Here is a 23,107-nt window from a genome sequence, read left to right on the forward strand (position 1 = left end):
ATTTGGTAATAATTTCTCCAAGCTCACCAATTTTCGGACTTTTCGATTAGGTTTCGCTTGGCCCAATTAATTTAGTGGCTCATGTTAACCCTCTACCAAATTTTGGCAATGGCAGCTCAAATGGCAGCCTGTTGGAATTGCTAATAACATTTTAAGCCATGCTTCCTCTCTCATATAGCAAGTGCCATCACATGATAAACAATAAAAGACCAAGATCAAAACAGATAAATGGATTAAGAAATAATTTCAAGGACCATTCAGAGACAAGAAGAGTTCTATAATAGCTAATTTTTAACATCTCACTCCAGCACTACTCTCAAGGAGGAAAATAAAAATTAAAGAAAGAAAAGAAAACCATCTATGTGAAATGGATTTCAATTCCAAGATACAGAAATTTTGCTATGTGAAGAGTGTCTCATAAGATTTAGAACTCAGTTTTTACTTTGCTGTGGTTTGTACAAGTGACGGAAAAGAAAAATTACCACACTTTCATATAACACTTCCTAAAGTAAAGATCTCTCCAGAAAGCAAAAGCTGCCCTTGTCATTCCTGAGAACAACCCAAGTGGAAACGTTTTCGATCTGTTTCTGGGTTTTTGTGTTAAGCAGAAGAGCAAGCTTCAAGTTTGGGAAGGAGACTTCGCCAAGCATCAGCTATACCGCGCGCCAGGCGTGCCTGTCCCTTTGCAAATTCATGAAAAGCAATCCCCAAATCCAATGTTTTCTGTTCTTGGAAGCGCACGATCTCCTCATTCATTAACCGCACAATAGTCTCGAATCTTCTAGTTGCTTCCTCACTATCTGCCTTCAGCTGCATCACAAAACCAATAATATTAGCCAAACAAAGAAGATTCTGGAGGTAATACACTTCTATAGGATGTCAATATAAACTAACCACTTCATATTCACGCTCAGCTTCTGCCAATTTTTCTGATCGTGTTAGCCTGAATTTGTTTCTGCAAACAAATATAATAAATAAATTACTGACCTCAAAGTAGAAACCTCAAATATCTTTAGGCACATTAACTACTGAAAACTGGGAAAATTGAGTTCAATTGACAGTTTTATAACCAATTGGTCGATGAATTTGAAGGGTCATTCATTTTCAAAGCATAATCTGAGAAAACCCTACACATTTGGCTATCAGTCTGAGAAAGATTGCAAATTATCATAACTTGGGACGTTACCAATACAGGATTACCATTCAAGAAGGCTTTACTAAATAAAGCAACTTTTACACATTGGCAAATCAATGTCATATGCAAAGGGTCCCTCTACTAGTAAATACAATGAAGTGAAGAGAGCAAATAAGTTGATGAGAACCATACAGATCTATTTCCTTCAGCTTGATGGTTTCAGTCAGTTCACACTGCTGCCTGAAAGCATTGGCTCTCTCTGCTATCGTGGCCTGTTTCAAAAGGCGAAAGCGATACACAAAAGATGGTTGAAGGTTAAAACAGGAGATTCGCCAAACGATCCAAAATCATTATCGGGTGTTCCCTTTGTGGTATTTAAAGTAGCCGTCAATCTTCCAGGTCCACAAGACAAGGAAAGAAATGATGGACAACGATAGGGCTTTGGATATTGGTGAGCCAACAAAACTAACCTTGATAGATTGCACAGCACGAACATAATCTTTCAAGGGCTCTTCAAAATTCATTAAGAGGTGGTGAGCCTGAATGATACAGCAAGGGCAGTTATATCATCGCAAAGAACTATTCGATGTTAAAGAAGTCAACTAACTATTTAATGTCAAGGGCTGATCCATTGATGAGGCTTACCTCCTTCTGCAGCTTAATTGACAAAATCTCTGATTTTGCCCCAAGCTCAGAGAATACCTTTCCAAGAGCATCTCCTTCACAAGTGCCAAGAAGTTTGACTGCCTTCCCAAAATCTGACAGGGATTGCCCCAATTCTGTGGAAACACAGTAAAAAATTATGAATGAATTTTATTTGATTTTATTCAAATATTAGAACAAACAAAGAAGAAAACGGAATAAATGAAGACAATCCACAAAATATGATTTAAAGTAAGTTTGAAATACTGGCACACCACAAAACCAAAAAAAATAAAGTCCTTAAATACCTCTGTGTCTCTTTACTAGGCGATATGCATGCTTCTGAGCTTCAGCTAAGTGATCTTCAAGCTCAAAGATATAATGTTTCAGTTTCTCATATTCAGGATTCGATTCTTCAACTGGTTTTTCCTTTCCAAGTACAACATCACTTACTTTAGATTGTACATCCTGTCAAAAATCATAGAGAAGCCATATGGCAGATCATTCATCTTTTCAAATGGACATTGGACATCATTCCATTTCAGTGCCCCTTGCAATCCCAATTGGGAGCCAATGCAGTCACTTCACAGAGAAAAGATGACTGACTCAGATAACTGATGAGCTCTCTAATAGCAGAATTGTGCCCTTCGATTTATAAGATTGGTGCAAGGACTGGGGGACACTTTTTTTAAAGTGAACAAAATTCTTAATCAGTTCAATTTGACATATTAATAATAGGACTCTTGAACTATTGAGTGAGAAAGGTAATTTCAAGATCCACAGCATAGTTAGACTCTTCATCCCATGTACTATATCGCTATTCCACATATCACTGCTCATTATCATGTACATAGCATATCAAATACATAACTAAGCATCTTCTGGGGGAAATTAAAAAACATCATGACCACTAACAGAGTTGGTCTGTTTATGGAAACCTTATTGATTGCAGGTTCATCTCTTCCCAGTCCCAACAAATTGTACAGCAGGGAAGAAAGTGAATGTCCAAAATTCTCCAATGTTTTGTGAAATCATTTTAACATTAGATTATGGAATATTATTATTGGCCCACTAATCATTCGAACATTAGATCATCGAATAGTAGTTATTCACACACTCTATCATCATTCAATAACAAGGATGTGTTTACTTTTTAACCTCAAGTTACCTTGAAGATTTGCATCAAATCAGCTGGCTTCTTCTTAAAAATACCAGTCTCTTGAGATCTGGCCCTTTCCATTGTCTGCAAAATAAGGCAAGAAAATGACATCAGATTGATGACAGTGACTCAGAGAGAGAGAGAGAGAGAGTTTAAAATAGATTGTGAAGGCTACATTCCACCATCCATATACATGTTATGATGTTAGGCATCTGAAATTACAACAAAGACTTCCAAAAGGTATCTAAACATTTTAAGTAGTACCATATTCGTGTCCTTGAGGATCAGTTACTTTACTAGAATTTCATTGCCTGACAATGTTAAGGAATCAGTTACTAGAATTTCATTGCCTGACAATGTTAAAGGAATCAGCAGCAACAATTGCTTCACACCCAATAAGTTGCAGACATAATAAATTTGTAACCCTAAAATTTTCCTTAAGGTGAATCTTATGTAGAAATGCAACAAAGCACCACCTCAATTAAGTTCTATGAGTCCAGTGTGTGCATTCAAATAATGAGAAGGTGACAGACAATGATAACTTTAAAAAACGTAATTATATCTCTGTAGATATTCTAAAGCATTCCTGCAGCATCAGGCGTTATTTTCCTTATCAAACTCCACCAAAAATACCATAGTGAAATGTATAACAGCCACCAACTCAGCTTGAAGGCCCTCAACACAGTTATGGTCCTTGCTCAGATTTTCTTAAATGTTGTCCTACCTGGCACTTATACCTGCCTGACTCTCTGTGAATATAATGAACTTTTTCTTATAAACGCACTCCTTAAATCTGCCTTGAATTAGTAAATGCTAGGCAGTCTATGGAGATTTTTGTGCAGGACTCTCTTTGAAGATTTGACATACAAATGCATTAGTTTTTTTTCCATCTTTTATAAAATTTTGGAGCGTCTGATGGGTACATGCATGCTTCTATGAACCTGAGGGAACATATTTTTATCAAGATTTACATACCAAACCTTGTACACCTTTTCTTTTTGATAAGGTAACGAGACTTGGTCTCTTTATTGGGGCAATGCGACCTAAGCCACTGGGGTGTCCCCTAGGGGTCATACTCTTATCCTACACTTCCTAGCTAAGAAGCACAGACACGGATACAGATACAGACACGGACACGGATGTGGACACGGGACACGACGATTTCAAAAAAATGGAGACACGAACATAGTGGGGACTCGGCAATAAAATAAGTTTCTATATGTTTTTATTTGCTATCTAGATTAATATTACATCCACAAACAATCAATATTAACAAAAGCTAACTGTAATTCTATTTTTTTTATTTAAAAAAAAAAACTTTTAAATTAACACTTACAGGTTATATTTTTTTTTTTATGAATGATCTATTAAGTATTTAAATCTAAGAAAAAAATAATAAACATTTAACATTCATCAAAAGCACTAAATAAAATGAAGGAAAAGACAACTTCACATGTCCCTAGTGTGTCCTTGAAGTGTCCCCGGTGTGTCCCTTGAAAATAAATTAATTAAATAAGTGGACACTCCATGTGGTGTGTCCCATACGTGTCTCCGAAATGTCTGCGTGTCCCCGAAATGTCCGTGTGTCCGACACAGATACGGCACTTGTTTTGAAGTATCGGTGCTTCATAGCTTCCTAGAGTAAATATTTTCCTTTTGAATATAAATGGGCATGTGTAAAGGCACAAAAACTACAAACACATTTTGGACATGCAATATTTGCAAAACCTTATTAAAAAAAAAGCACAGGACAATTTAGTATTTAAAAATAATTTCCAAGAATAATTAGAATAGTACATGGAACTATGTCTTCGTCATTAAGCCGTCTAAATTAGATATTTAACCTGCTCATCTGCCTGCAAAAATGTTCTCAGATCCTCACTTTGCTGAAGTTCATGATGTGAAGCTATCCGGTTAACAAAAACATCCAATGCTTGACGCCGCATCTCAATAAATTCAGCACTGAATCTAAACTTCTCTGCATAATAAAGACTGAAGTTAGTCCAAATATGATTTTGAAATTCTTTAGACCAAATCTTTGCGCAACTTTGTTCGATATTAATCACCTATGTTATGCTTAGGCATGAACCCAGAAATAGGCTACATCATTACGAACAACTGCGTTATCAAGATAATTAACTGCAGCACGAATGTAAATATTTGCTAACAACACATTTGGACATCCAATAGTAGTGAATGTCTCCATGCAATATTCATAGGATAAGAAGCCATCTACAAAGAAGATCAAATCCATGAGTCCTAGGAGTGCATCGATATCAAGCACTAACTCTTGGACTACAAAAAGTACAGCTCGATGCTTGTGTTTCCTCCAAGTGAAAGTAACAAGTCATGATAAAGATATTATTAATGGAAGAATAATGCTCTTGAGAGATAGTTGCGCAAACTACTGCTGAATTGATGCATTTAAAGAACAAATCCATTGCGAAACTAGCACAGATCAATAAATCTAATTTCCTAACTTCTAACATATGTGGAATTGCATGGTTGCTTCTTGTCCTTTCTGAGCTTCCACCCACCCACACCATCATATCCTTCTGTAGAAAGCCAAACTCACGTATACTAAACGAGAAAGTTCCGACATCTGTTCATGCAGAATAAAAACCAGTGACTACACAGTAAGAACACCGAGATATGGAACAGAAAGGCTTTTGGGAAGAGATTTGATGTTGGGCCAAAAAAGGATAATTTCAGGCCTGGTGAGTTTTATATGTCTGGTGGGGCTGGTCAAGGCCATTGACCCAATTGAAACATTTGGATTTGCAATGACAAAGACTAATACCATTTGTTTCAGACCAACTTGGAGGCCCATTATTCAGAGAGTTGATCGCAAGTCATTAGTTTGATTTTGGGCCTTATTTGGCCCATCAATCGGGAAAATCCAAGTCTGTGGAATCTTTTGGCCCAGTTGTGCACATGGATCCAGACCAGAGAATGCCCAACTACATTTGGCCTCTTATGAGCCTTTAAATGGGCATTGCGATCAGTCCCTTTTCGTCTGATTTTTCAACACCAGAAATTCCCCATTTTCTTATTCTCTTCTTGTGTGCATGCGTGTGTTCTTTTCTTTTTCATTTTCTTGTGCTTTAGTACTTGGATGGTGCACCCTTGGCACCTTTTAATTTAAATCTTAATTACTTATCAAAAAACAAAAGGCACTTACTACTTAATTCCAAATTTCCAATAAAAACCCATATAAAGTCTCAAATCACCACTTTAACACAGTTTTTGATGTGATGAAAATGACAAAAAAAGCCATTCAAAAAATTATAATGTGAAATATATGGGTCAAAATGTGTATTAATAAGTTTTAAAGGATTTTCCAGTGAGTGCAAAATATTCATGGCTTCAATAACTGATTCTCATTATACCGTGACTGATTCCCAATGACATTCCAATCATGATCAAGATGATTACAATAGCAAATATCATGACTTCAAACCATGTGTCAATCCCAAAAGAGTAACAATCAGAATAATTATATTGTCATAGAAATATAAATATGTCTTCTAGGAACGAAATAAACTTTAAAAATTAAGAACAGGCTTGTTACCTACAGTGCTCTTCTCTGGAAGAGGAGGAATGAAAATACCCTTGTACTTTTCAAAGAGTCGATCACGTAGCCATTCAAAGTCACTGTAACGTCGAATAACAATCTTCTCTGACCCTTGGTATTCAGGTAAATTTGTCTACCAAAACAAGTTCAATAAGCATTTGAGTATAAATAACATAGGTAATTCAAATTGAATCATCATTTTTTAAGTTTATTAAATAAATCATAACTTAAAAGTGATCCCCCAATAAATAAAGAATTGATAATACATTTAACATATAACACATGTATGATTAAATATTTCATTACAGACAAACTAATTACTTGATTGAGTGTTAGTAAGCAAAGTTTTCAAATGCTTTACTTAGCCTAGCCTCGCCTCGCCTCGCCTCAAGGCTAAGGTAAAACGCATCAAGGCTTTAATTTATAGGCTATACTCTCTAAAGGCTTGTGTATCACAATCTGAGGTATGCGTCTCAGTATGCGGCTTGTATGCCTTTGGTGCACAAGCCTATGACGAGTACACATATGAAGAGGTTGCCTTAGACTACTGTTAAACTTAGTCTAGTAGATAGTTTAAACATCTAAAAGCCAAAAATAAAAAAGAATCCCTTTTGTGACTATATTTTATTAAAAAAATTATGTAAATGAAAATGAACAAAAAATATAAAGTTATTGCTCAAGTGAGAAGCTCAATCACTAAAGTTCATAATGTCAATTTCACTTTTAATGGAGGCAAGCTTCATTCTCTGCAGTGAAATGTTTGATGTCTTAACGAGAAAAGTATTTATACATTTATATTTATTTTTTCACTATTTAAAAATATTTAATTTATTTACTAAATTTTAAAATTCGAAATGCTTACGCATCAACGCCTTGAGGCTTATGCCTCGCCTCATGAGGGGTAACACGCCTCGAGTTATGCATTCACCTTTAAAAATTGTTAGTAAGGCATACTGTATTCTAAGAGCAGTATGATAATCATACAGAATATCTCTAGCAAAAGATGCCATCTATTGTATGGCCAAGAAGATCCCAAACCAACCTAAATTCAAACTTTATGCAGCCAGAGACCAATCGTAGGACTCGAGTTGAGCTTCCATCATATCATACAAAAGAAATTTATTGCATGGCCTTCTATTTTTCTCCTAACCATTACTTCCTTTTAAAAGGTAAAATCCACTATTTTCTTTAAGTTTCAGGAAACAAATACATAAATGAGCATAATTCATCTCCAAAACAGGGTTCAATGAACAGCAACAACATAGTTTTCACATTTATATTTGATGTAGGCCGAAAGGTACCACATTGAGGCCACTTAAGTTACATTTTTAGTCTTTTAATTTTATTTATTTGGTGGAGATGATATGTTTCGTGCACTTGTACAGATTTGGCAGGAAATATGAAAATTCAATAAAAAAGGGTGCGAAAGCAGATTCTCCGAGCGAGAAGTGAAGAATCCGAGCCAGCCAGACCACCACATGTGCGGCCCACATGGGCGCTCGAGCCGCCCACCTAGGGACGCGTGCACAAAAATTTTGATCTGTTTTGCTCCGAATAAAAGACAGAAAATTAGCCAAACCGAGGGTTCAAAAATTTAATTCAAAATAGAGGGAGGCTAGGGTTCCAAAGAGAGGATATTCCACCAAAGCTTGAAGGACACTTCCATGGGAGTTTCTTCCTCATCTTCTTCCTCTTTCCACTCCTCTATGAGTGGCTAGTCGTCTTTTCTAGGGTTTTGATGAAATCCTAGACATGTAATGGAATTTTTCATGAGCTTTAATTGTAAATTGGTTTGAATGAATGTATGGATGATTTAGAAATTTTTAATAATTATTTCGTTCATCTCTTCAAGTATTTTACTCTCTGTGATTGTTTAATACTTTCCATACATTAGTATTCTTTGTGTTTGTATTCAAAGTACAAGACGTGTCATGCTATAAGAGACGGGTCGTTTTGCTAACATAGTTTAGAACAAACAACTCGTACTACTCGGGATGATTCGTGTCTGTACATTGAATGCAACAACCCTCTTGATCAATATTTCAAACTTGTAGTTGTGAAATATTGGATAGTTCAAACCGAATTGCGATTGGTGGTTGATGTTAAGTCTCATTCATGTGGTTAGTGGTGAATTCTCTACCCTAAGATTTTTCCCGAAAATTAATATCTCGAACCCTAATTTTAGTTGTTAGTTTAATTCCTCAATTTCTTTTAATTGCTGTTTAGTTATAAAATCAATCTTATCTTTTTAATCAAAATTAATTTAGGAATTTTGTGATTGAATTAATCGAATTTCACATTTGTCCCTGTGGATCGATACCTGAACTTGTCATTATTTTAAAAGAATTTGGTATAGTTTAGTGTTTTATTTTTAGTGTGTTCAACGACCCATCAATATTGATGGTAAGCACAACAGATTGTTGGTATGCAAGCAAGCTAACTTGTCACAAGAAAAAGCCAGGAATGCATTTCCTTGTCTAGGCTTGCATATCATAACCATTTTCAGTAAGTTAAATCATAACATATGCAAAAATGCATATTCTTCATAAGAAGGGTTACACTATTGCTAACAAAATACACAAATAACAGTTCCTTCATTAAAATATGTAACGATGCAACGTATATATTGATAAGTAATGATGCAGTAAAAATATAATTCAGGTAAGTATCAAGAAGTCACTCCTTTCCAATCTAAGGATTAACAACTCCTCTGAATTTCCAACAAGATAAAAGACTATTTTTTGGATAACTGGGTATTGGGGCCAATTTGCCCACACCTTGACTAATCCTAGAGCCTTGAAGTTAATGATCAGACAAACCTCCAATGACCCCTTGAAGTGACTCAAACTCGAGACCTTGAATCTTATCCTTGAATTTTATCCTCAAAGCTTTACCACTCGGCCAATGTCTCGGGGTTAACCAGACAAAAGACTATTGATGCCACATCTATTGGATGGCTAAATAAGTATAATAGGTTGTGGAGGCCTAAAACGAAGATTATGGATTCCACAATCATCAAGAAACTCTTTTGGTTCAAATGGAAATGTCTATGGTAGTGTTTGGGTCTTAATTTGCATGGTTAAACTCAATCATCCTTATAGAGCTTAAATTGCCACATTGGCAACATTTATGAAGCACGGGTACAGATATAAGTACTGGTACTAGTATGATACGGGTACGCCGATACGGTAAAATTAAAAAAAAAAAAAAAAAGGTACAAGTACGGCTTGGTACGCTTATAAAAAAATATTTATTTTTAATTTAGAGTAATGCAAAAATTAATTAAATGGTTTAATTTGTTAAAGTCCAACCTATAATTAACATTTAATGCCAAAAGTAAAAGTATAAATCAAAATTAAATGTCAATATATTAAATAACTTACAAACCATATCTGTATAGTAGAAGGAAAATATTGTTTCAACTGAGGTACGGTACGACACGACTTGGATATATATTAGGTTATGCTTGGGTATGCCAAAAATTAAGAAGAAAAAACTTGATACGTGTTTCGTGTACTCAATACGTATGCAGAAGTACCATAGGAGGTACGGTACGCCGGTAAGTCCCCGGTACAAATACGGCATGTTTTTCAAAGTAGCCATGCTTCATAGGGCAACATGGCAGGCTCACACTGGGGTGCATCCACAAAACCCCCTTGTTCCAATCTCTTTTATTAACATATTTCTGGCTGCTCTATCCCTTCTCATTCCAAGCTTCTGCTTCCCATTATTTGGGTATCACAGTAATACAAAAGAAGGGGAAAATGTCTTAATAGTTGCAAAAGAAACCATTTTCTGAGTACTTTCCTGAGTCCTCCCTTTCCCAGAATCAAACTAAATATTTCATTCACATTACATTCAACATTCTAAAAAAAATAAAAATACAAAAATTGAAATCTAGAAATCGGTCCCTTTTCGAAACCAACCTAATTCTCAGTTGTTCAGAGGACTTCCACATTTTCAACCAAACTCTAAAATTAACCCAATCAGATAGCAAATCTATGAATCAAACAATTCCAATAACACACTCTCAAGGTCTTTTCAATTAAAAACAACAAATTCATATAAAAAAAAGATTACCTTGGTGATGACCTTGTAGGAGATATAAGCTTGCACGCCATTGCCCATCTTAGCAGGATCGGTGACAGAGACTGATAGAAACGGTTGTGAAGATGGAGATCTAGGGCTTTGTGATGACCCTGATAAGCTTCTTTGCTGCATATTTGGATCAAAATCAAATTATCAAAAATATATATGTATATACATACATATACGAGCAAGTAAGTATATACATATGGCGGCAGATTCGCAATTACCTGAGAAATCATGGCGTGATTTGGGAATTTTTGGGGCGATCAACGGAGGAGAGAGAGAGAGAGAGAGAGAGAGAGAGAGAGAGAGAGAGAGAGAGAGAGATGGTGAATTTCTAAAATAAGCCGCTGTGTGCAGTTCACTGTTCCGGTGAGTCTTCGAGAGGAAAAGTTGAAGATGACGAGCGGAAACTTTCGGTTAGTTGACTTGCACGCACCGGAGACAAGTGATTTTTTTGGCCAAGTGGCGTCGGAGTTTTTGCGGGGAAATTGCAAAGTGGGTTACTATTATTTTGGTTTTTTTTTGCTTTCAATTTTTTAAAATTTTTTAAAGTTTTTAGATTCACCAGACAAATCGAATATTTTAAAATTTGTTTAAGAATTCAGAAAATATAAAAGTAAGTAAAAAAATAGTAAATTTTTTAAATTTATTTTAACCTTTTTGAAGTTTTTTTAAAACCTTCAAATTCGTTTATACAAGATGAATGGAAAAAGTATAAATTTTGATATAATTTTTAAAAAAATTTGCTAAAAATAAAAAAATTTCGAAAAATATGTGACTTTTTTTTTTTTATGAGATTTCAAACATGGGAAAATGGTGAGATTAAAAAAATGGAATAATCTCCCTCCATACTATCCCTCTATATCTCTCTTGGAGACTTTAATTCGGATACACATAAATGATTCAATTTCTTAGGTCTCTTTATAAATATTATAAATACAGGAACAAATCATATTTTATCTTCTAAAATGGATGACCAATACAGTTATAAAAGTAAATGATAAATATGATTGTAAGCTTAAATTATCAATTTTATAAAACAAAATGTAATTTGTTTCTGTATTTATAAATGTTTGATGAAATTAATTTTTTGTGTGAATAATTTTTTTATTGCCGAGCCTACAAGGTAGATACTTCATATCATCAATGTGAGTCTAAATTAGAGCCTATAAAAAAGTATGGATAAATGTGAAGAAATGAAGGTATGGAAGGAAACTCATCCCCAAACGAATAGGGTAAATTACAAAACAAAGTCTTCCGATTTGACCTAATAACAAATTAAATCTTAATTTTTTAATTATTTCAATTTAAACTATATAAATTCTAACTTGTCGTCAGTTATAAGGGAAGGAATTGAAGTGGTGGCAGTAGGCTGGAGAATGAAAGTAGTAATAGATGGGAAAAAAACAGATAAGAGCAATGACAATGGATTGGGGAAGGATAAGACTAGTGATGGTCAATAAGAAGGGTGAGAGGTGGTTATGAGTAATAAGGAAGTAAAAAAGAAAAAAGAAAGGGTAAATTACATTTACCTCCCCTGAGGTTTCTGACAAATACAGGGGCCTCTCCTGTGGTTTGAATAATTACAGTAATCTCCCCTATTTTACCTGACAATGTCAAGATTCTCCCATTCTGTCTATTTTGCACAAACAACGTTAGTATTTTATATAAAATGACCATATTACCCTTGTTTGTGCCTGCAAAAAGACGAAAAACCCTTTTCTTCAAGACAAACATCACTGCCATAAAGTAAAAGACAAAAAAACCTTTTGCTTTGACCAACACAACCATAAAATAAAATAATTTAAAAATATTTATATTAAAAATGACACATTTAAAATAAAAAATAATTTTTTAAAAAAATTTTAATATTTAAAAAATATATTTAAAATATTAAAAAATACAACACATAAATGTATGAAATATAATGCACATTAAAATAAATAAAAAATATTTAAAATATAAAATATTTACCCTAAAAAAATAAGTTCGAAAAATTTCAAAACTTATAACAAAATAAATTTTTTCTTTTCAAAACTCATAATTCAAAATACAACTTCACACTCAAATCATGACTCTAAAAATAATTTTAAAAAATAAAATATATTTTTTAAATTTTTTCTTTTAAAATAGAGTTTTGAAAAAAGTTTGGTTTTGAGTTTTGAATTGAGTTTTAAATTTGTGTTTGGTTATGAGTTTTTGAATTGAGTTTTGAGTACAAACATGTTCCGAAAAAATATTTTTTTTAGAAACATGTTTGGTTTTCTTTTAGAATTACAATTCTAATTAGAAATTTTCAAAAATCTTTTCAAAACTCATAGAGTCTTAACCAAATATAGAGTTTTGAAAATAGTGTAGAGTTTCGAGTTATGTGTTTGGGTATAATGTTTGAAAATAATTTTTGAATTGAGTTTTATGGTTTTGTTGGTCAATTCAAAAATTATTTGCAAAACTCATAACCAAGTACAAACTTAAAAAAATACAAACTTATGTTAAATATATTTTTTAAATAGTAAAATTTTTAAATTTTTTATTTTATTTTATTTTATAAATATATTTTTAAATATTTTAATTTTTTTATGTGTTTTGTTATGATTTGAGTGTAGAGATTTGAAAATAGTGTGGAATTTCGAGTTATGTGTTTGGGTATAATGTTTGAAAATATTTTTTGAATTGAGTTTTATGGTTGTGTTGGTCAATTCAAAAATTATTTTCAAAACTCATAACCAAACACAAACTTAAAAAAATACAAACTTATGTTAAATATATTTTTTAAATATTAATTTTAAATTTTTTTATTTTATTTTAAATATTTTATTTTATTTTGTAAATATATTTTTAAATATTTTAAAAAAAATTTATGTGTTTTGTTATGATTTGAGTGTAGAGTTTTGAAAATAATGTGGAGTTCGAGTTATGTGTTTTGTTATGATGTTTGAAAATAATTTTGAATTGAGTTTTATGATTGTGTTGGTCAATTCAAAAATTATTTTCAAAACTCATAACCAAACACAAACTTAAAAAAAATACAAACTTATGTTAAATATATATTTTTAAATATTAACAAATTTTAAAATTTTTATTTTTTATTTTAAATATTTTATTTTTAAATATTTTAATTTTTTTGTTATGATTTGAGTGTATAGTTTTGAAAATAATGTGGAGTTTCGAGTTATGTGTTTGGTTATGAGGTTTGAAAATAATTTTTGAATTTAGTTTTGAGTTATGTATTTAGTTACGATTTGAGTGTGAAATTGTATTTTGAGTTTAAAATATTAAAATTAAAAAATTAAAATATTTACAAAATAAAATAAAATATTTAAATAAAAAATATATATTTAAAATAAAAAAATAAAATTAAGTGTTTACATTGGGCACTTTAGTATTTACATTACAGGCATTATAGGCACTTGAGGGCATTTTAGGTATTTTTGTGTTTACAGTTGATGACATCAGCAGGGTCGGCTAGGTGCATAAACGGCGATTAAATTTTGAGGGAATCTTGACATTGTCAGGTAAAGTAGGGGAGGTTACTGTAATTATTCAAACCACAGGGGAGGTCCCTGTATTTGTCAGAAACCTCAGGAGAGGTAAATGTAATTTACCCAAAAAGAAAAAGTGATTAAACTATTTAAATTGCCTATTATCCATTAGTTATAACTAATAAATATAAACAAATTATTAGGATTGACATAATTTTAAAAGCTGATAATTTAAATTGAAACAATTAAAAATTATAATTTGATTTGTTGTTGAAGTTAAACTTTAAGAGTTATATTTTTTATTTTGTAATTTCTCCAAAAAAGTAATTTGTAGAAAAATAAAAGTAAACTAAACTAATTGCAAAAGTGATGAGAATCAGTAATTGCATCATACATGGTAACTTGGTAAGTTAAAAAAATAATACAAAAATAAGATTAAAATTGCAACTTTGGCCCTTTCAATTTTTCCATATCATTCTTTCTTCTCTCTTTTCCTCATCTTTCCTTTCACAATTTGCATACCTAATCCAATGTCAGACGATCTTATAGTGCTAGCAGATCCTCCCCTACTATCGCCAACCATTTTTCCACTTTCATTTGCTCTCTTCCTTCTCACATTTTCTTTCACTCATATATGTTTTTCCATTATGTCTTTTCTATTATTCTTTCTTTACAATCGTAAGGCCTCTTTCACATTTTATCGTTGCTGCCAGTACCTTTTCTTATAGATGATGAAGCCAAATCCTCTCCACAAACGTTGACATCAATGAAAAAGCTAAAGCACCACAAAAAGCAAGAGAAAAAGAGAAAGAGAGAACCACATTGTTAGGGAGCGAAAATACTTTACATTTGCAATTCTCTCCATATATATATGTTTTAGGGTTTTTAAAAAAAGGGTAGATGGAAGCAATAACAATGGTGGTGTTTTCGAAAGAAAGAAAAGACAGAGAATTAGAGGAAAAGAGAGATAGAATGGCAAGGGGTTGGAGCTAATGGAGCTATAAATGGACAAAGATGGTTCAAAAGGAGGTTGGAGCGAAAATAGAAGGGTCAAAGTTGTAAAATTTTACCATCTTTGTGTATTTTTTTAGTGTACACTACTAGAAAAGTGACTTGTTGCGACTAATTTTTTGCGACTGACTATTAAACAGTCGCAAAAAATAATATTTACAACAACACCTGAGTCTTTCTTTTATTTATTTTGCCCCTTTCTTATTATACCTATGCCCTAACCCCCTTTCACTTTCACTTTCCCGACGATTCACAAACACATCTCTCTCTCTCTCTCTCTCTCTCTCTCTCTCTACAAGATTGTGATGAGAAGCAGCAGACAACAATGCCGGAGCTACTAAGGTTTGATGATCAGAACAAGTAGAGATCATTCGATTTCGTCATTTTGACCGTCGCATCCAACTTCAGCCTCTTGTTTTCCGCTTCTAGTAGCATCGATCATTGCTCCTTCGCTTCTGATGTTCACAATCACGACTCTTTCGTCTCCCAACTCACTCAGGTTCCTTTTTTTTTCATTTCAATTTTATCTTCAAAAAAAAAAAAAAAAAAAGATTACGAGTTTGATTTTTGATTGATTTGTTGTTCCTTCGAGTTGAATATTGAACTGGAAATCAAGCAATATCAGTAACTTCATAGCATGCATGCATTTTTTGATTCAATTTTGCCAACTATGCTGAGATTGTTATTATTTTGGAAATGATGGAAAATGATCTACTATTCAAGGCGATGAATTTGATTTTCAGCCCTAGAATTTGAAATTCGTCGATTTCAAAGAGTAATTTTTTTTTTTGATTTGAACCAGCATTTGGTAGGACTTATTCGATATATGTTTCTTTTAACTGTTTTTGCTCCTCGAAGTTGAGTTCAGCTTGAAATCTTAAGTTTGTAATGCATTTCTGATTTTCTTTTTTCTTCTTTTTTTGGCAATTTTCAAATAAATCCTTAATACATATTGTGGATTGCTTAATAAATAGAAGTTGAGTTTACACAGAACCAAATCATTAATACATAATCCAAATAAATCCTTGTTCAAGGACATATTGTGGATTGTAAAATCAATTCAATAAATGATACTACATTTTATATTACAGAACCCTCACTTGCCAAGTGTATTTGTTGACAATATGAGAACTCTAATATTTGTTGTGACTTCAGTGTTCATTAAAGAACATAAAACAGGGGGGAGAAAATGAATTAGGCTCAATTGATTTGAATGCAATTTTATTTCTAAATTTTGCACATTTTATTAAAATTTATGATATATAATACTATCTATTACTGTCTATGGTAGAGGCTTTTAGAGCTCTAAAATTATATAAAAAGTTTACATGACTCACAAGATTTTTAAACAAATTTATACCAAAAACTCAAACCTTACGGTACATCTAAATTCATATAACTCATCAAAATGGGGCAAAATTCAAAGGTGAGTGGGGCTAAATTTTCTGCAAGCTATTGTTGAATGACAGTATAAGTGGCTACATTTTTTTTTTTTCTTTCAATCTCTGCAGGGGCAATTGCCCCTATTTCCCCTAATGTCCTTCCACCTTGGCAACTCAATTACCTTGCTCTCAGTATAAGCTAGTAGTGTCTTTTAATTTTTGTGTTGAGAATCTAATACGGTGAACATGTTTCTTGCACTGAGTTAATCATTTTCTTAACAGAGGATATTAATTCTAATTTGATATAAACGTCAAATCAAATATATCTGCCACTTACCTTTTGTTTGTTATTTCTATGCTAGCTATATATATTCAGATCTTAGTTTTGTTACTTCCATCATTGTAGCCTTCTAAAACTTATGCCACATTCAGTTATTTTATTTCTTTGTATGTGCTTGTGTATTCTATATTCAAACTGAGGTTTATACCATGAACTATTTTTATTCTAATTTCTGGTCCCCAAAGCAGCCTGGAATTCTAAAGGTCTTTGAAGCAGATCGGTTGTCATCCTTGACTCCTACAGACTAGGAATAAGAATGATTAATGGTGATTAATTTTAAAACTTTCATCTAAGTAATATGCGGTAATTTGTTCATACGAGAACATATTTCATATGATGTCTTTTTGTCCAGGTTTAGAGGGATTACTATTGTCCAGTTTGGATGCTAAACTTGTTCTTAAACACTTGTTCCGCCTTTGTTTGGAGCATGAACAGAAATTAAATTCGTCTCATAAATCAGCTCATGCATACATTTTTTACAAGGTTTTCCAAGCTTTATTTCTATGTATTTTACAATTTACTTTTTAAACTCGTTTGGTCCTTAACCTTTTATCTCCTTTTTTAATTGTGTCTAGGATTCAAATGCTCCTGTGATGGTTAAGATGGTGGAGCTAGTTACAATTCTTCAACAGAGAATTGTATTTCTTTTGAATGAATGCGATGATCATCCAACTTTTCAAAAAATCGTGGATGTGATAGAAATGATTTTAGCTATTCCTCTAAGCACACCGCTGGTTCAACTCATCTTATTCTTGCCCTATTTTCTTGCATTTTCCATATCTATTAGTGTATATCTCTCAATTTCTTCTTCAATACATTATGATGAGTAGTACATTATTGTTTTTAACTTGAAATCAAGATTTCATTTATTATCGGCAATTTTGAATTTGTTGAGGCAAGAACTGGTAAATTTGAATTTGGAAGATAAAAAGTCCTATTGTTGAATTTGCTTGATTTATATGTGATATTAAATTAGTTCGTTGATCATGCTGATTGGATTTTCTAGTTGATTGATCTGTTAGCATTGACATTGACATCAAGTCTGTATTGAATGAATCTGTCTCATGGATGAAGTTTTTGTGTAACATGAAGCTCAACATTGATTATTAGTGCAGGAAGACATAGAACATTTTGGAGATGTCGGTTCTCTGGATGATAATATGGATTCATTTCTGTCGCATGATGGAGGAGAGGGAAGAGATCTGTATGGCACCTTAAAACCAGGTCTTACTGAGCATAAAACAGAGTCTTCTAAGGGTAATCAATTGTTGTATTTTGTGTGTGCTATGTTTGACCTAACTGTTTGAATAGTACTAAGATTATTATATGACTTATTGAACAATAAGTGTACCAATCATCAGGATTTACATGTAATTTTCTTTCTTTTTTTTATAGATAATAATAAATATGTGGGCTTGGTTTAGCATTCAACTAATAAATCCGACATTTCCCAGTTTGAGCTGACCACAGATGGAGCTTATTCTAGAATCTTAAATTGTCAATTAGCTCAACTCAACCTCAATGTAACTGAAACGCCACTCTCCCAGTACCTACCATTTGGTACCTCCCCATTTTTTTTGTTTCAAACTACAAGCAAACACCTCCCCATAAATCTGAATCTGAAGAAGAACTAGTCACATATCCACCAACACTGATCAACCCAGTCATGTTTCATCAAAACCATTTTCATCCAGAACGATAACAAACATAGATTCCACGGAGTTCTGCAATATGGGTATAGCTTCAATTGTTTTCTTCATCTTCTTAGACATGGTTGTCATTGCACAAACCATACCCACCACTTTACAAGGCCCATTTACGCCTGTGACTCACAGTTTGGATCCATCATTGCGTATCGGCAGTGATGACTTGCCTATGGATAATCCTAGGCTGAAGAGGAATGTGACTGCAATGTTTCCAGAGCAGATTGCTCTTGCTTTATCTTCGTCGTCTTCAATGTGGGTTTCTTGGGTTACTGGTACTGGTCTTAACTGTGGGTTTTTTTTTTTTTGTTCAATTGACTGAATGGTGTGTTTGTTGAATTGGTTTTGTTTTGATTGGTTTGGTTTTCAGGGGATTCTCAGATTGGTCTTAATGTGACTGCCCTTGATCCATCAACTGTTGCTAGTGAGGTGTGGTATGGGAAAGAAAGTGGGGATTATTCGATGAAGATGACGGGGGTTTCTACGGTTTACAGTCAATTGTACCCATATGAGGGTCTTTGGAATTACACCTCTGGCATCATTCATCATGTGAAAATTGATGGTAAAGAAGTAACACAACTCTTTTAATTGTTGCCTTTTCGATGCTTAATGTACTCAATTCAAACATAGCAGTTAAGAAAAGATATAAAGATAAAAACATCAAACAAGAAATTATCCCTTTACTTGATCCGATAAAAAGGCACTGTGATATGGAGTATTAGGACTGGTGATTTAGGCAATAATCATTTGATTAATCATGGTAGTCCTTTAGTATGAACCTGCTCTGGCAATGCCCCAAATCTGCCATATGGCTGTTCAATATGAATTTTGGTGTTAATGAACACTGCATACTCCATACAGGAGTTAAAACAGATGACCCTTACATGGAAATAAGGATTTGTGTTGTTGATTAGAAAACTTAAGCTTCTGTACAACTAATTTCCAAAATAATCTATGTTTTTCAACAAGAAAATGGAGTGTGGTTGTGAGTTATATAATAGTTCCTTCCCATTCTTAGCACTGAATTTCAGAATTGGATCAATTGTTGTGTATTCTTTACCTATTCATGCTAATCTGGTTAGGTCTTCCAATGTTTGAATGTATTCATATATTTATACTTAAGATAAATGTTTGAAACTAGTTCAATTCAAAACCAAACCACTATACTATTTGCGAGATGGTATAATGCTGCGACCCCATTGATTGTGGGATGCGGCTAACGTAATTGTCTATACCCTCTCTTTTACGATAATCTTTGTAATTCTTGCATTTACAAGCCGCGCTTCTGCTGTTCACATTCTGGTAACCTAAAATTTGCAATGTATGAAGTTTGTATTTATTTATCATTACCACCACAAATACTTATTGGGCTTATTTTTGCAGCCAAGTTATTGTTTAAATGCATACACCGGGCACCCTAATCATGTTATATCCCTGGATTTCCATCCCAAGAAGAACGATCTTTTCTGTTTTTGTGATAGTAACAATGAAATTCGCTATTGGAACATCAATCCATTCACTTGCGCTCGTGTTTCTAAGGTTGGATTTTGTAACATTCTCTTTTGTTTCACATGTCTCCAAATTTCTACTGAAGTTGCACTGTATTATCCTTGAGTTTTGATTATCTGTTACTTGGTGTAGCAAAGAGGCAGTGCTCAGGTGAGATTTCAACCAATAAGTGGACATGTACTGGCAGCAGCATCAAATAAGGTGGTGTCCATCTTTGATGTCGAAACTGATAGACAAACTCACGCATTCCAGGTTTGTATTTGTCTTCTATTATTCCATTGATGATTATGTTCTGTATTGAGATTACGTAATCATTAACGTGGTGTATTGAGATTAGATTGTGGATCACCTTGCAAAAATTATACTTTTAAAGACAAAATGAAGGAATTTAAAAAATATATATTTAATTATGTTATTACATTTTTTTGACGAGTCTGTTTGGTTTCAAAAGATTTAGTAACTTTTTATTTTCAGTTGGCCCCAATAAACTCTTAACTCATATATTATTTTATTTTCAGAATTTCAATAGTTGGGATTTCCCTCTTTGAAGAATGGCTGTCTCTTTGAATTTATATTGTGTTTAACTACATAGCATTTTATAGCATGAAGGCACCTGGTTGAGTTTGATATATGTTTTTGCAGATTTTGTTGAGGGAATAGTTGATATGATCAAGCGGGTGATGTTGGGAGCCAAAGATTATGTTGCTCTTTTTTTTTTTTTTTTGAAGACTTGAATTTTTTAGTACAGTGTATTTAAGGATGGTTAATGGATAATGTCTATTATAAATTTAATTAATTTGTTAATTTTGTTATTTTTCATTAACAAAAAATTGTTTGGTGCTTGTAATTAATTTTTTTGTTGTAGCAAACCCGTATATGATTTTGTTTTTAAGAAATAATTATTTGCGACAGTAAAACAATGGTCGCTAAAAGTATTTTTTATTTTTTTATTTTTTTATTTTTTTTGCGACGGCAAAATAGCTGTCGCAAAAAATAGTTTAGGTGGTCGCAAATAATTTGCGACCGTTGTTTTGCCGTCGCAAAAAGTATTTGCCACCCCCACATTTGCGTCCCCCATCTACGGTCGCATAGGCCGTCGCAAAAAGTCTTTTGCGACTGTATTTTTATTATTTGCGACGACTTGTGGCGGTCGCAAAAAGTGTTTTTTTTAGTAGTGGTAATTATATATACATCACTATTTCACTGTATTGGACACATGAAATAAATAAGAATAAAATGTGCATTTTGATATAAAAATATAGTTTTTTATTTTATTTTTTCTATATCATATGACTAGCGACATATTGCTAAAGACGATGTTAATTAAATTTTAAGAAAGTTAAATGTAATTCTCATAAACTTATAAAATTTGATGTATTTTTTTTAATCAAGAGAAGTTTGTTTGTTTGTTTGTTTGATTTTGATTGAATTTTTTTTAGTGAATTTTGTAATATTTTAACCATATTTTTTATTTTTTAAATGCGTTTAACGTATATGTATTTAAAAAGTAAAATATTTGTGAAAAATATTTTAAAAAATCAACAAATATAAGAATACAAAAAAGGTATTGAGATTTTGTATTTTTTTTTTATATTTTGGTATTTGGTGAATTTTTAAAATATTTGTTCACAAATGTTATAATTTTTAAGTGTATTGGTGTATCTAAAAATAAAAAAAATTGATTAAAATATTAAAAAATTCAATGAAAACAAAAAAAATAAAAGATTTCAATTTTCAAAAAGAGGAATAAACCAAACAAGGTGATTGTTTTTCTTCTAATAGGGTATTTGGGATGACCTAAATAAATGTATTTTTTAATTTTTTACAAAATAATATGCAAAAAAATAGAGGTAATATGACCCAAATAAGTACACTTAAGTGCACTAGGTTATACCAAACACCTCCTAAGTTAAGAAAAATAGTTGACTAAAAAGAGAAAAAAAAAAGAAAAAATTATAAATAAGTGGAACATTCTTAAAATAACCATAGCGCAGGGATAATTATTTTTTTTAATACAAATTTGACACACAAAATTTACACCAAACACAAGAAAAACTTCCATTGCGTTTGGTTTAATTTTGAAATTAGTTTTGAGTTTTGAGTTTTGAAAATTGAACATTTGTTTGTTTATGAGTTTTGAAAATAATTTTTAAAAAATTGAATTAAAGAAATGTTTAGTTATGAGTTTTCAAAAATAATTTTTTTCTAGTAGTAAAACTTTTTTGCAATATTATAGTCAAACTGTTTGCTTCTTTTATATACCTAATCTAAATTTACTTTTTAAATTCATCTAATCTAATTTATAGGGTAAAGTTTCACTCCATATTGATTATTTTTAATGAACGTTTTAAAATTTTCAACACTTCTTTTCTGGTTTTATATCCACTCAATTTACATATATTTAAAATGTTTCATATTTAAATGCAACTTTTAATAAAATTATTAAATAATGAAAAATATACAACAAATAAATAAATAAAAATTTATCCAGTTTAAAAATTAATACAATTTTAATGTTTATGTATTTATTAAATTTATTTTTACGTTCTTTACATTTTATTTACTGTTTAAATATATTTAGATCATATATATCTAAAATGAAAAATTATTTAGTCAATTTGTGGAAATCATACAAAATTGATTTTGCAAAAACCCTAAACCAAACATGTTTTGAATTTTAAGTTTTGAAATGAGTTTTTAAAAATTCTAAATCAAACAAGTTTGGATTTTAAGTTTTAAAAAATTGATTAAAACACCAAACTAAACGGAGCCTTATAATATATGCACAAAAAATTGTACCACTATAAAAATGAATGATTGGTTTGATTTTCATAATTTTTTTTTATAAAAAGACTAAAAAGTAATTTGATAAAAAAAAAGAAATTATCATTTTTATATAATTTTATTTATTTGAAAAATAAAAATAATTTTAAAAAATATTTATTATTTTTATATTTTTTATTAAATTAATTTATATTTAAAAAATAAAAAATAAATTCAAAAAATCAAATCAACCGAATAAAAAATAAAGTGGGCGGTGAAAGTGACATGGAGAGAAATGGGTTTATTGGGAGTGAC

General features: G+C 31.9%; 2 protein-coding genes and 1 long non-coding RNA gene across 6 annotated transcripts; 2 read left to right on the forward strand and 1 right to left on the reverse strand.

Moving 5' to 3' along the window:
* Positions 1–211: 211 nt before the first annotated feature.
* On the reverse strand, positions 212–11,435 carry LOC114318606 (sorting nexin 1). 3 transcript variants are annotated; one of them, XM_028265532.2, is made up of 12 exons: positions 10,909–11,050; positions 10,827–10,874; positions 10,591–10,725; positions 6,508–6,643; positions 4,781–4,914; positions 2,946–3,020; positions 2,086–2,245; positions 1,781–1,914; positions 1,606–1,674; positions 1,328–1,407; positions 895–955; positions 212–810 (listed from the first exon to the last, which is right to left on the reverse strand). In XM_028265532.2, the coding sequence occupies exons 2-12, from the start codon at positions 10,836–10,838 to the stop codon at positions 601–603; spliced, it is 1,206 nt and encodes a 401-aa protein (XP_028121333.1). In that variant the 5' UTR covers positions 10,839–10,874; positions 10,909–11,050; the 3' UTR covers positions 212–600. The 3 variants fall into 3 exon arrangements, with proteins under 3 accessions (XP_028121333.1, XP_082775707.1, XP_082775706.1); XM_082919581.1 differs by having other exon boundaries at positions 10,905–11,046; XM_082919580.1 differs by having other exon boundaries at positions 10,827–11,435.
* Positions 11,436–17,884: 6,449 nt separating this feature from the next.
* LOC114265594 (uncharacterized) lies at positions 17,885–21,099 on the forward strand. Of its 2 annotated transcripts, XR_014363800.1 has the most exons (4): positions 19,722–19,741; positions 19,904–20,059; positions 20,162–20,281; positions 20,672–21,099. It is a non-coding gene; the product is annotated as an uncharacterized LOC114265594 (long non-coding RNA). The 2 variants fall into 2 exon arrangements; XR_014363799.1 differs by lacking the exons at positions 19,722–19,741; positions 19,904–20,059 and adding an exon at positions 17,885–18,074.
* On the forward strand, positions 18,250–19,219 carry LOC114318596 (purple acid phosphatase 23). The gene is made up of 2 exons (XM_028265515.2): positions 18,250–18,795; positions 18,891–19,219. The coding sequence occupies exons 1-2, from the start codon at positions 18,549–18,551 to the stop codon at positions 19,106–19,108; spliced, it is 465 nt and encodes a 154-aa protein (XP_028121316.2). The 5' UTR covers positions 18,250–18,548; the 3' UTR covers positions 19,109–19,219.
* Positions 21,100–23,107: the final 2,008 nt, after the last annotated feature.

The sequence above is a fragment of the Camellia sinensis genome, chromosome 3 (genome assembly GCF_055761805.1).
Source record: "Camellia sinensis isolate YWXY chromosome 3, ASM5576180v1, whole genome shotgun sequence".
Lineage (NCBI taxonomy): Eukaryota > Viridiplantae > Streptophyta > Magnoliopsida > Ericales > Theaceae > Camellia > Camellia sinensis.